This window comes from Aulonocara sp. 'chitande type north' Nkhata Bay, linkage group LG1, assembly GCF_057382095.1.
Source record: "Aulonocara sp. 'chitande type north' Nkhata Bay isolate Kocher_YH1m ecotype deep benthic linkage group LG1, A_spYH_male_GT1.1, whole genome shotgun sequence".
Classification (NCBI taxonomy): domain Eukaryota; kingdom Metazoa; phylum Chordata; class Actinopteri; order Cichliformes; family Cichlidae; genus Aulonocara; species Aulonocara sp. 'chitande type north' Nkhata Bay.
In genome coordinates, this window is record NC_141344.1 from 20,202,237 (window position 1) to 20,216,010 (window position 13,774).

Genomic DNA, 13,774 nt, shown 5'->3' on the forward strand with positions numbered 1-13,774 from the left:
AGTTGGCCTAAAAAGGAAAAACAATCCGAGTACAAATTTAGAATGTGTGTTTTTAATTAGATGCATCTGAAATAAACAATGTATTCACTTGAGTTATGTCAACATTTTCTATTTTGACCATCACCTCGTCCTTGTCACGTTTTTGAAAAGAAAAAAAAAATCTTACAGACTGTTCTTTCCACACAGCGATCTAACAACGTAAAAGTCAGTGAAGCCTTGGAGCGGGTCAAGTTATTTGTGTCACACCAGGTTCAGCATTTGTGGCATGTAGCCCTTTTATCCCAGCTAATCCTGAAGCAACCAGGAACAACTTCCATGCGTCATCAAAAAAAAAAATGCCCGCTGAGACTCTATGAGGGCCAAACCACACATCCACAAGTCATCTTTGAAAGCAAGGTAGGTCAATTATCATATTTATTATCTAAACAGTACCACAATGGAGTCTGTTTTACTGTCAGCAGATACTACTGGAAAAGAAAATAGTGACAATCTGACTGAATTTAATGCTCTTAAACCCATCTACCTTTAGCTCTGTGCTTACCAGTGGCCCCAAAAGACAAAATGGTCATTCAACTTAACCTGAAAGCTTGACTTCAAAAAGCAGTGGAATTCAAACTATTTGCAGTGGACGGCTTACACAAAGGCTGGCAAATACAGCATGGTCAGCTTTGAAAGCAAGGCTGTCACAATATAAGATTCTTACCATTGTGTTTGCCACATTTAACCTAAACCTTGTCACACCTTGTTTTTAAACAAGTCAATTATAGAATGTGAGATTAGGGATTCTGATAACCTTGCAACCTTGGTTGCAGTAATGTCATATGAATCTATAAATATTTACATGATCAGGGACAACCGACACAACATATCTATGTCTGTGTAGATGCCTCACAGTTGGGACAGTGTGGGTGAATTTCAATTCTAACCAAATGTGCAAATATTAACCATTACTTTGTGCAGTGTCACTGAGACCAGCCTGCACAGCCTGTGATTGGTCGGCAGACTCAAAGACACCATGACTTTGCTGAAAGGCCTGTTACACTGGCCTAGAGACCGGTCAACAACCTCATGGCAACGCACAATCCTTGCGACCTCCAGCAACCACTAAATGAGTGAAATTCACATTTTACTCACGTATGTGGTGGTCATCGAGGATGTTTAAATTTTCTGAAAAACTTGGAGCGTTATCTATTGAAGGAAAACAAAAAGACTCTTAAAAAGATTAATCTTCAATACCAGTGCATCATCATGATGGCGCCACTTGAGAGCCAAACAGACACACTGTGGCAATTTTACACATAAAACGTGTATATTTACATCTACTAATACATGCACACGTTTTGATTGTCCTGCGTTTCCAAATAAATAAGTAAATGTTTTCAACTGACAAAGCAGTCCAGAATCTTTTCTTACTGACGGCATGAAGAATTTACATTATATGGACAAAATCAGGGTACCACATGCAGATTACATCAACAGAATACCTTTCTGTTTGTGTTAATGTCAGAGGAGGTTTGGAGCTCTGCAGTTATTAAGTGAGCCGAACGCTGGTGGTTTTTATGCACCATGGGCCTTACGACCAGGAGACCTCACTCTTAACTTTAGTGGTTTACCACTTGGTGGCCGAGTTGCCATGGTTTGCAATCACTTACATTGTGGTTCATCGTGGACTACCTACGAGGGAATAGATTTCACAAACTGACTTATTTCAATGGTGGCATCCTATTTCAGTACCATGCTCAAATTCAGTGTGCTCTTTAGAACAGCCCATTCACTCATAAAAGTTTACAAAGGCAGATTACATTGCTGAGTACTCGATTTTACATATCACATATGCACCCCTTTGCAACCTAAGTGTGTGGCCCATGTGCCATCACCTGAATTAAAATACTAAAAGTGCAAACACTAGCCGAGAGAATGCTGGAAATGAAATTTTATTCATATTCTTTATGAGCCGGCTGTAACATACGAAGTAAACTTATCAGAGAGCGATGGTATATACTCCTGTAGAAACTGCATGTCTGTATATCAACCTTTTTTTTCACCCTTCAAAAAAAAAAAAGAAAAAAAAAGAAAAACGTGTTTTATCTGCAATGTCGCAGAAAATAATTACTTTAAAAAAAAGAAGAAAAAAAAAGATCAAACCATAAAATTTCCAGCGAATTCATGTCTAACTGCTGATGAGAAGTTTTCCAAGTCCCCATTTCCAGTGAATCAGAAGACACACACACACACACACACACACACACACACACACACACACACACACACACACACACACACAATGTGGTAAAACAGGGATTTCTGACGATGTATGAAACTATGCATTTTTAGACATAAGTTGTAAGGGCCGCCGTTTTCTTTGGAAATATTTATTACACGGCGTGCTGCGGGGAAAAGCCTGTTCTAACGCTTTAGTCTAAGGTTTATTTTTTAGCACCTGACGGCTCTTTTTTGCTTCTCATCCGTAAATAATCTGCTCTTTCACGCGATTCAGTTTATTTTGAAAAGTCTCAACAGGATCTTGAGCTTTGTTGTGAAAGGTTTATTTGGAAAATAAACAAGCGGACACGCGATGGTTTTACCGTCGTTGTTGCTAACGACAACGCATAAAAACAGGCACTTGTCCATCTGTAGTGTGGTTATATTAAATGTAAGAGAAAGAGAGAACTTTAAGAAATTAATACAGTGACCATCAAAACGATGAAAAAATATTACCGTAAACAGTTTATTTTGCGACACCACGAAACAAACGTTAGCGTAAAATGAAACAATAGACGTTTTTATATCATCATCCGATATAAATTGTTATATCGAACAGCCCTACAAGGGTGTTTAAAAAAAAAGGGGGGGGGGGGGGGGGGGGGGACAGCACCCTAGCTTCTTAGACTGGAACAGTCACTATCAGCAAGACCTTCCGAGTCTTTTTAATATAATACTATCCTGGACTACCCTGAGACTTTTTAATGCAACAACTCATTTCATAATTAATATAAAGTATGTATGCACATCATAAAATCAGCATCTGTGAGCAAATGATGGAGATAATGATTCAAAGATGCGAATAAATCTCCATTAGCCACTGCACGTCAGTATATAACATTACGCAAAAATAGCTTGTAGTATCACAAAGGTCTAGTTTTGGAAACTCTGTGGGCTGATTTCTGATGAAAGCTGTTGACTCTAATGATAAGAAGGGGGAAATAAACATTTAAAAAAAAAAAATCTGGCACTGAGACAACATTTAAAGTTCACTGGGAAGGTCTTGAGGTGCACTAAATCTACACTGAAAAAGTCCAGAATGTAGGACTAGCTCCTAATACCAATGTTTTTCAGAACAATAACTGCTTTGAATTCTTATCCTTGTGTTGTAGATTTTACTTCTTTGTAATATTTTCAAGATTTCTATTGACAAACTGTTGTGAGACAGCCTGTAGACTAAGCCTATAACTTTACCACTTATATAGGAAGATTTACTTCCGAATAAGGATTGAGAATGAGTTGTCAGGCAAAAGTCACAACAGAATGGCAAAGACTAATCAAACTCCTCTATCGCAAAATGCAGTTTGCTATGGCAGGGTTTAGGCCACTAACTGAAAAACAAAAACAAGGGGTGATATTGGAATATTGGAACTTGTGTTGAAATTTGAAGTCTGCATGTTAGTCTAGTTGCCTGGACATGCAAAGATTGGCACCCAACAACAGCTTTTGATCTAGAAGCCCTCTTTATGTAATTTCTGTTGACACCTAAGGCAAAAATTCCTCCCAAATAGCATGCTTACTACTCTGCCCCACGTGCTCAAACAGGTTTACGTCAGACTGCACACTTAAGTCTGCACCTTCACTCACTGAAGAGGAGAAAAAAGATGCAGACTCATATTTCTGTTGCTCATTGTTTAAGCAAGCTGTGGCTTGTTGATATGGTGAGAAATGAACAGTTTTTTTCTTCTAATGAACTGGTATTTGACTCATCAAAAAACAAAGAAACAAAACAAAACAAAAAAACTGTGCCAAACTAATAAATGAACCTGACCTTTGATTTAACAAGAAACTATGGCAGGGCACCTCAAGGTTAAAAAGACCATAATGCAATCAAGCAGATAAGCAGTGACTTAAATAGCTACCGAATGTTTTGAAAAAAAAAATGCAGTTAGCAGCCTTGTGACCAGATGTCACGCTCTAGATATTTAAGATTTGATTTTATCATAAAAAACTGACACGATTAATGATTATCCAACCTAAGTACAGGTTTATTTTGTATCAGGCAACGTCTATATAATACCATCATTATACTTTTATAATCAGATTTAGTTTAAAAAAACTCAATAAAAGGTAAAGCACATCTTTAACTCTTTGAATTTTGTGGAACAATGTGGGGTTTAAAGCTGAGGGCAAAATTGCTGCAGTAAACCAGACAAAATAAAAATAATGCCAAAGTTTAAAAAAATGTTTTCAATGTCAGAGTACAAAAGGAAAAACTGTTTGGTAAGGTCACACAGGTCTGGAGACCCATCAGTGTCTAGGGAAAAATGTGTATGCCCCAACCAGTAAGCAAGGGTTTCCTGAAGACTGGTAACAGTTTCACCTAGCAACAAACGACAAAGAGGTTGCTACATCAAAAACCTCCTTCTGATTGCTTTGATTGACAGCACATTGCAGACAAAGTCAATGCACTACAGCAAACACTTGCTAACTAACCACTAAGTGGTAGTGAAACTTGAAAAAGTGTGACCAAACCAAAGACAGATTTTTCCCTTGTGGTCTTTAGGCCTGCGAGACTGGGACTATAGCAATTGATTTCACAGCAGGCGTTCACAACTGGTGGTTGCCAGGCAGGAGAAGGGGGGGAAAAGCTGATACTTTTGGTCAGGGTTCTTGTCTAATGCAAACAGTGTTATCAGAGGGTGAAGACGAGTCTCCGTGCAGATGTTTGCATGCACTCCAACTTGTTGTGTTTGTGCAGACGCTACTTTAAACCCTGCGCATGCATCTGTGTGGCGTAAAAGGTATATTCTTGGCTTCGCTGGACTGAATGTGGGCCAAGTGAGAGTGCACAACAACAAGAACAAGCAAGGATACAATCAATGACAGGATACAGGAGGACATCAATGCTCCAGTTCATTCCAGCACAAATTACCTGCCGGTCTGCTGGGGAAGCCAGATGACTCAGGATACTCAGGATACTGGCATACCACAACTGCTGGCTTGCGAGGTGGATCACTTGAGCACTTTGTGACAAAGAATTCGTCATTACTGAATGTTATGAAATACCTTTTTGTGTGAGGAAACTCAGATCTGTGACAAAATGTGTCAAACGTAAGAGGGAGAAAAAAAATCCCTTACAGGCTTAACAAACCTACAACAGGATTTTGAAGCTAGATGACAGCAGCTATTCTGTACCTGCCGGGGAGGGGAAAAAAGAAAGAAAAAAAGCTAAGAGAATATATCATATGTTCATAACCAAGTAACGTTTCTTCTACTTGAACTGGCTTGCAGACCTTAACACAGCCTCAGATTCACCTTTCATTTCATTTTGTGCCAGGATATTAACAAACGGCTACAGATGTGATTAAACTGACTCAGCACTGAAGGAAAATTGCCTTAGCTCTGGCTCTGGATCTGCAGGAAAATAAAACCATGGATGCAGTTCAAAGTCTCAAAAGAGAGCCACATGTGCAGTCTCAATCAAGCCCAAACAGCATGAAGGACAAAGGGGGGGGGGGGGGGGGGGGGGGGGGGGGGGGGGGGAAGGTGGCAATTTCAATTTGATGTATTTATGCAGCTTTGGTTAAAATGTAGAAATGTAGGGGCTTAGAACAACACAAGATACTACTATGTACTGTGTGAAACTGCCTGAAAGAAAAAGCCCAACCCTAAATATACGTGCCAGCAACCATGTGTGAACACATACATGAAGTTAGTCAACAGGTCCTTTGTGCATGTTATCATGTTTCAATAGCACTACGTTTAATGTCTCACTGCCAACTGGTATTGCATTAGATGAAAACTGATGGAATGATATATGCTAAATACAGCTAACTAATAAAAGCATCATTCACTTAACCAACATGGTGCAGTAACAGTGGTCAGAACAACAACGCAGCAAGACGACTGCTGCAGGACAATCAAACCACTTTGGAGAGCGATCCTTAAAGACCATTTCAATCCACAGCTCTCTGGCACTGTCTCAATAAAAACGGAATATGATAAGCTCCACGGAGAAGGGGTTTGTTGTAAGGTTAGTATATCGGATTACCCAAAGTACGTGTTCGGGTTTCTGATTTCAGCATACATTTAAAACACCATACTCTAAAGTAAACACGTTTTGGGTTGCTATTTGTCTAACAATTAGACAATAAAGTCTTATCATTTTATTATTTGTTAATTATTGTAAACTGACCACTATGTATTTATACACAAACACAGACTGGCTTGATAGGAACTTGCATGTACATTTGCTTTTATTTAGAAATAACAGGAAAGAAAGAAAAATAAATGAATAAATGTGTGAATTCAATTTAACAGCCTCTTACTTTGAACCAGAATATAACACACACTGCGCTTACAGCCTAGTTATGAGTTTCTGACACCTTAAACTGCCGCATGTCACCTGCCAATGGAAAGAGTGCGGCAAGCCAAGATTCACCGCACTCAATATTTAATGTCTTAGTTCAGAATCATCTTCCTTGGGCCAGAAACGCAAGGGCAGGCTGTAAGATGTCACAGGTGCTTTGGGCTTTTCACAGAATAGTGTTGAGAAATATTCTCCAAGATCTGTGCAAGCAGAAGCGTTCAGGCGCTATGCTCGAGTCCTATTCCTGTTATTTTGCATTGGAAATCCTGAACTGCGGTAAACCAGACAGTACTGTGGACAGGACTCTTTGAAACATGGTAACGGACACAAAATTAAGTGGGGCAAATACAATGCAATGCTCCGCTTCGTAACCCACTACTGTATTTTTTTCTCAGAGCTATCCTGCTGCACAGCAACACCTGTCTGGCAGATAATCTCCTTGCTGAGAGCAACAATTCATGAACACAATTAACCTGCTCACCTAAAATAGGCCAAGGAGACAAAGAATCTTTACTTGATTACTTATTAAAGGCCAGTTTCTGGCAGAACGGAAAAACTTTAAAAGACGCGTATAATACTTTATAAGTTCCGTGATTTCGGCAACTTCATTACACGTCGTAAAATCTATAAAGGTGCGCGCAAAGCTGTCGAATTGCAGTTTCAAAAACGAACACTTTTCAATGTCTACAAAAGGTATTTGTAACTTTGGGAACACACATTTTTTTATATATGTATGACACAAATGTGATACTAGTGCTAATTATTACAAACGTGCTCGTTTTTGTAAAATATTTCTCTTTTTTTTTTTAAGCATTAAATCTCAACACGGCTTTTGTGTTCACTGCAATACAACAAAGGAGATTTTGGAGATCTATACGTATGGCAAAAAGTAGTTCAATAGTTGACCTCAACAATCTCTCACACACACACACACACACACACACACACACACACACACACACACACACACACACACTTTAGTATAAACTTCAAGTGCTCTGATTGGTTAAAAAGCTCATATATTGATTTTCCGCAGCCAAAACAAAGTCACCAGTGTGCAGTAAATACCAGAAAAGGCGATATTTTGACCGGACACTGATTAGACTTTTTATTGAAGTTTGGTTAGTGTTAATGATTGATCAAAGAGATTTCAAAGAAGGTAAGTGAGAACACTTGGGCCGCATTTAGATGTGAGTAATCTGAATTACTTTATGGCTTTTTAGGAGCAGTGAATGAGCTCATTAACAGTTAACCCTGAAGATGAACGCATCGAGCACTGGCATTTGTGATTTATATTACAATAGGAGATTGTATTTTACTTGAAGATGATCATAAAAACTAAATGTTCTCCATCTCCCCTAACTCTTAAACAGCTCACTACTCCAGACAAAACAGATCTCAACTTTAATAATAGTGTTACATTTCTTCTATTTTAAAAGCAAGACTACAGCTACTTTGGTAGTATGTGCAGAAAGTAACAGTTGCACAGCCATGTCATGTTTAAACAGAGACACTGGGGGATAGAAGACCGAACATGCCATTAGTCCAGATGCCCGTCTGTCTGCATTCCACTTTCGCTAGTCGACTCTGATCTACTTCTTCCTTAGATTAGTCAAGTTGCCAGCTGCATGTAGCTTTGTTCATAACAATTAATATCATAAAACACTTCCAGGCCACAAAAGACAAACAAAAACCACCACTAGCTCTGTCAACATGGCTGGGCCTCAGAGAGAGTATAACTACAGGAGTAGTAATTTTGTGGGGCGAGGAGCCATAATGGAGCTTCAATGGCCTTCAGTCAAAATAAATGTTAAGGTCCTTTGAGACAGAGTCAGTCTGGACATTATACAGCAGGCCCGATATAGAAAACAGTTATGATAGGCACTTATAAATGGCAGAGGAAGAGGGGTATGAGCGAAAAGTGAAGAGATTTTACCAGTAAGCAGTTTGTAGACATTCCCCATTTCACAGGACTCATTGCACGCAATGCAAATTGTGCTCACAAAGCTGTGTTGAATATTGTAAAGCTGAGGAGGAAATCCATGTCATGTAATCAACATATTGCTGGTATGGTGTCATGTGTGATCTTATTATGACACCAGGCAAACTTGACACACAAATATATATCTACAAGGGCGATGGTTTAAAGTACGTCGAACAGGTCTGGGTTGATGTTAAAAAAGATGAAGATTGTGAGTTACCTTACTGTGCGTTTCACCGTGTTCACAATGAGCTTAAGTTCCCAAGACCACTGACTCATGAGTTTATTTACATCTCCAAATACAGGAGTTTATTAGAGTCCACAGATGGCGACGTGTCTGCGTCAGAAACATTCAGAGTAAAGCGCCAACTCTTAATGCACTGCTCTTTTTCAGACGGTTCCCCTCTATGATATTGTTTCTTTCGTCATCAGATCTCAATGAGCTTTCAAGGGAGTCAAATATTTCTAAGAGCATGCCGCTAAGTTTGCTTAACACAGCAGAGTCAATATTAATAGAGTGCTATTTAAGCCCAGGTTTATACACAGTGCAACCAGCAAGGTAATGATTGACCAGGCTTTGGTCGTGTCAATAGAAAAAAAAAAAAGAGAGAGAAAAAAACTATGTCGAGATCTGAGGGTCGTACAATTGTTAACTGGGATAGATAGTGCAGAACCCATAACATTCTTCAACTTAATGTGAAACTGGTGGAGAGACATTTTATTACATGCATTAACTTACATTCCATCAGTAAAAGATAGCAAACAGTCTTGTCTTGAGTGCTATTGTTTATTGGATTTACTTTACATTCTCTGTCGCAACAGCAAGCTAAAAATATGTTCCTCATCATGTTTTGCTGTTTAATGCAGCTTTTCTATTGTTTTAAATGGCATTTATTTTCTTACTCATCTTGCTCTATCTTGGGGACAGCTCTTTGTGACCACTTGTGTGAGAAAGGCATTTTACAGACGAGCATTACCTATTTATAAAAAAAATAAAAAATAAAAATAAAAAAAACCAGCAAAAAATTCTGATCGACAGTATATTTTATTTCTGGGCTGGGGTACGACTTAAGCTGATGTGAAGGAGTTAAAAGATAACTGGGGCTTTCTTTCCAAAAAAAAAAATCAACTGTGGAAGAGTGGGCCTTATCAGGACCATACCCAACACAGTGAAACCCAGCTTCTCCACTAAACAGACCATGGTGTCGACACACAATTGTGCGATTAACAGGTTTAAAAACAAGTTACCACTGGCCTTAATCTCAAAGGAGTTTTAGCTGATTTATGTGGTGCATAAGAGTTCACGGTCTAGAGTTAGGAGTAAAAAGTTAAATTATATAATTGACAGCAAAAACAAATTGTTATCTTATTATCCTTGAGCATTACTGGGAATGATCAATGCTGCTTACAAAAGCATTGAAGTAAAGTTGCTTTTACTGTAATATTTTTACTATATTTATTATCACTTTTCTCTTATGTCACAGAAGAAATTGTTTAAAAATTAGTATTTAGAGCAGTTTGAACTTTGCCACATAGCGAAATTGGTATGTCCCGGATCTGGCCCACACAATGTGCTTACACATGGTCCACATACCGCAAAGAATGATGGGACTTTGGTGACCCAGATCTGGTTTGCCAGAGGTGGCCCACACATGGGCCAGCCTAAGGCCAGTTGCAGACACACTGGTGGTCCTGTGCTGGCCAATGTGTGGACTACCTCTGGCAAACCTGATCTGGGCCACCAAAGGGCCGTCATTCTTTGCAGTATGTGGGCCATGTGTAAGTTGTGTGCAGCCACGGGCCAGTTGTAGACTCACTGCTGGCCCATAACAGTTTCAGCTATGGCCCCAGATGTCAGCCGAATGCGAACCTTAATCAAGCCAAATAATAACAACATGTGCCAGAACATGCAAAACAGTGCAAAAGTAACATAACTCTGTTCAGACAGTGAATGGACTGATTCTTACATAGCGCTTTTCTCATGTCCTGGATTACTCAAAATGCTTTATACAACATGCCACATTTACACACTTTCTCTAAACTCAGTGCTTCCTAACTACATTCACACTCTTGACATGCAGACTGGAGGAGTCAGGGATTGAACCACTAACCTTTCGCTCAGTAGGTGGTAAACATGAGTAAACCGTCACTAGGTTTTGGATAAAGTGTACACTCAATAACCTGCATTTGAAATGTTGGCTACCATAGCAGTATAGTATTGCAACATGGCATTTGGGTCTTTTAACTAAAATAGGAAAACAGGAACATAAATAGTGCCATCATTGCCAGACCTGGCCCACATCTGGTTGACATACACCCTGCCATGACACCAATCAGTCAGAAGTGCCAGCTTGATGCCAGATCCAGGCCAGACCTGTTTTCTATGGGCCTGGGCCACATAAACCAAACCACAATCGAGCCGGATGTGGCATGCCATCACATAGGCAGTACCACCTATGCCAGGCCTGGCCCATATCTGGATGACATACGTCATATCATGCCAGAAGTCAGCCAGCAGTACGGGCTTGGTACAAGATCCAGGCCAGACCTCCTTGCTATGTGGGTTATTGGTTCACAGCAATTACTTGACCATGTTAAACTTTAGTACTGTTTAATATGAGCAGCCAGTGCAACACATATTTGGTAAAATAAAAGCAATACTGGGTTAAACTTGTTTACTACATTAATGGACTCCTGAATCTAGGAAAGCAGCTGATGAAAAAGATGTTAATATTCTGGTAAATATGCTAGGGCAGGGAGAAAAGGCAGAGAAGGTCTTCATTGCTGCACATTTCCAGTGATTGAGCCAGCGAAATGATATAACACAATTTGTGAGCATCCATTTGGGTAATAGTTTCAAAGTTTGACACAAACCAAAACCACAGCATGACAATTTGAAATAACAAGAGGAAGCATTTCACAATTCTGGACAGAGGTTGCAATGGAAGTGCGACATTCTAAAACAACCTAAATGCTTCAACTTTTCAACTTTTTCTCTCCAACTTATTGCAAATTGCAAAACGTTTCTACAGAAAGATGATAAATATACTTTCAGGCAATGTGTCATTATTGCATGTTATCTTGAGTCATGATCGTTTCTCTTCATGATCAGCCGCAGTAAAGTTGAGCGTTGAATTCTGCACCACGACCTTCATGTTTATTTAAGAACATGTTTTTCAGTCTAAGATCATTGTAAAAGCAGCGTTTGCCAGGAAAATCAGTTGTTGATTTACAGAATTATGGCATTTTGGTTTTGTGTTTTACAAAGACCCATAAATTAAATTACTAATTATATTATTTTCCCATTATCGACTCACACTTTCAGGTTAAAACTGGCAACAGATTTCCAATTAAGATTCTTAATGATGCAAAGTTTCCGCACGAGCATGAATGAAGCCACCCACTTAATTCGTTTGCTGAAACCCACTGCTATAAGAAAAGGGTAGCATACTATTCTTAACCTTAAAAACTGATATTAGCTTTGCACACCCCCTGTTGGATGAAATCGCTTCCAAAAGATATTTCTACATATGACAGTTTTGGGAGACTTATTTTTTCCACTTTTCTCACTAGTATCATGCAAAGCAGCATGCTCCCACATGTGTGTCCTATTGTATGGATAAACTCATTCATGTAATTAACAGGGTACTACAAAATGACGCTGTTTTTGTTTTGTGTTTTTCTAAATTTACACCTAGTTAAGTTCATTTAAGTTAGGCTATGCTATGTAAAAGCTTGCATGAGGCTCTCACAGTTCATGTCCATGATCCCATTACAGCGTTGCTTTGGGGGCAGTGCCCTGTATATGTAGTGCTTCGGGGGGCGGGGGTCACTGATGGCCTATTCAAACAACCCCCAGAACATAGATATCACCGTTTTTCAGCTGCCAGGGAATTGGTAAACTGGTCTGACCGGTGTGCATGCAGCTGCCCAGGGCTTTAGTTTTGAGAAAAGATAATAATAATTGAAAAAACATTCCACGTTGCTTCAAGGGCCAATCCCACGACACAGTACACACAGGAAATATCTATAAATTATCTATAAGAGATTCAGTACCTCACGTTATTTTGAGCAGGCGTTTTAGAGATGGTTTACAGATGAATGAGAGTGAAGGAGGGAGTTCAGCCACCGCACAAAAAAACCCTCCAACAAACACACCCACGCACACACTTGTTTAAACCCTTAGACCAAACGCGGCAGGCGGTCAGTCGCACATGTAAACTCCGAAAAGTGGCAAATGGGAGTGACAAGCGAGAGAGAACGTGAATAAAAAATGTTTACCTTTAGAGTACAAGGATCTGGGTGAATTCAGGTCGAGGTCCCCGCTGAAAAGGGAGATAAAGTCAGAGGGCATTGCAATCCCTCAGTGTGAGGAAACCGGACACCGTCAAACACAGCGTCGCTAAAACGTTTGATTGTTTCTCCGAACAGAAAGCCCCAAAACTTTGAACGGGACAGCGGTCGCTACTAGCGTGAGAGTGTCCTTAGAGCTGGTTAACTGCCCCCGCCGCTACTCTGCTGTAGAGTATCCCCTCGGGCTGCCAACGACGCATGTTTGTTGTCAGCGGACCAGCAGAGATCACTGGCTCACGTGGATAGTCACGCCTACAGCCGTGACGCAACACGTAAAAAGTGCCGTCGGGGATACGTAAGATCGTTGGGAGTTGTGTAGTAGCTTACCAGAGACACGAGGGGTATGGGGGGGCACGAGCGTTTTATTTATATGCAGATTCAAGAGTTGGGAGTTCGCCTTGTAATCGGAAGGTTGCCGGTTCGAGCCCCGGCTTGGACAGTCTCGGTCGTTGTGTCCTTGGGCAAGACACTTCAGAGGGCCCGGTGGCGCCAGTGTCCGGCAGCCTCGCCTCTGTCAGTGCGCCCCAGGGTGGCTGTGGCTACATTGTAGCTTGCCATCACCAGTGTGTGAATGTGTGTGTGAATGGGTGGATGACTGAATGTAGTGTAAAGCGCTTTGGGGTCCTTAGGGACTAGAAAAGCGCTATACAAATGCAGGCCATTTACCATTTGATCATTGAGCTTTGATCAGTGGTTGTTGATCAATGGTCATGACAATTTGCATATTAATGATCAAGAAACTGACCTCCCAGCCCATTGTTCCTTCGGTGGTGCTAGTTTCAGTCATTATGCAAAAAATCTGAATGTGCAGAATATGAATGTGTGTAAAAGAATTAAGACAGCATATGAATAGAAAATAGTATAGA

General features: G+C 40.1%; 1 protein-coding gene across 5 annotated transcripts in view; it reads right to left on the minus strand.

Annotated features, from left to right (window-relative positions):
- Nucleotides 1-13,133, minus strand: part of nfat5b (nuclear factor of activated T cells 5b) — a 40,381-nt gene extending 27,248 nt beyond the window's left edge. For all 5 annotated transcript variants that reach the window (XM_086287641.1, XM_086287633.1, XM_086287657.1 and 2 more), the window contains exon 1: nt 12,837-13,133. In XM_086287641.1, the coding sequence (XP_086143767.1) occupies nt 12,837-12,909 (73 nt within the window). In that variant the 5' untranslated portion in view covers nt 12,910-13,133. The remainder of the gene's footprint in view (nt 1-12,836) is intronic.
- Nucleotides 13,134-13,774: the final 641 nt, after the last annotated feature.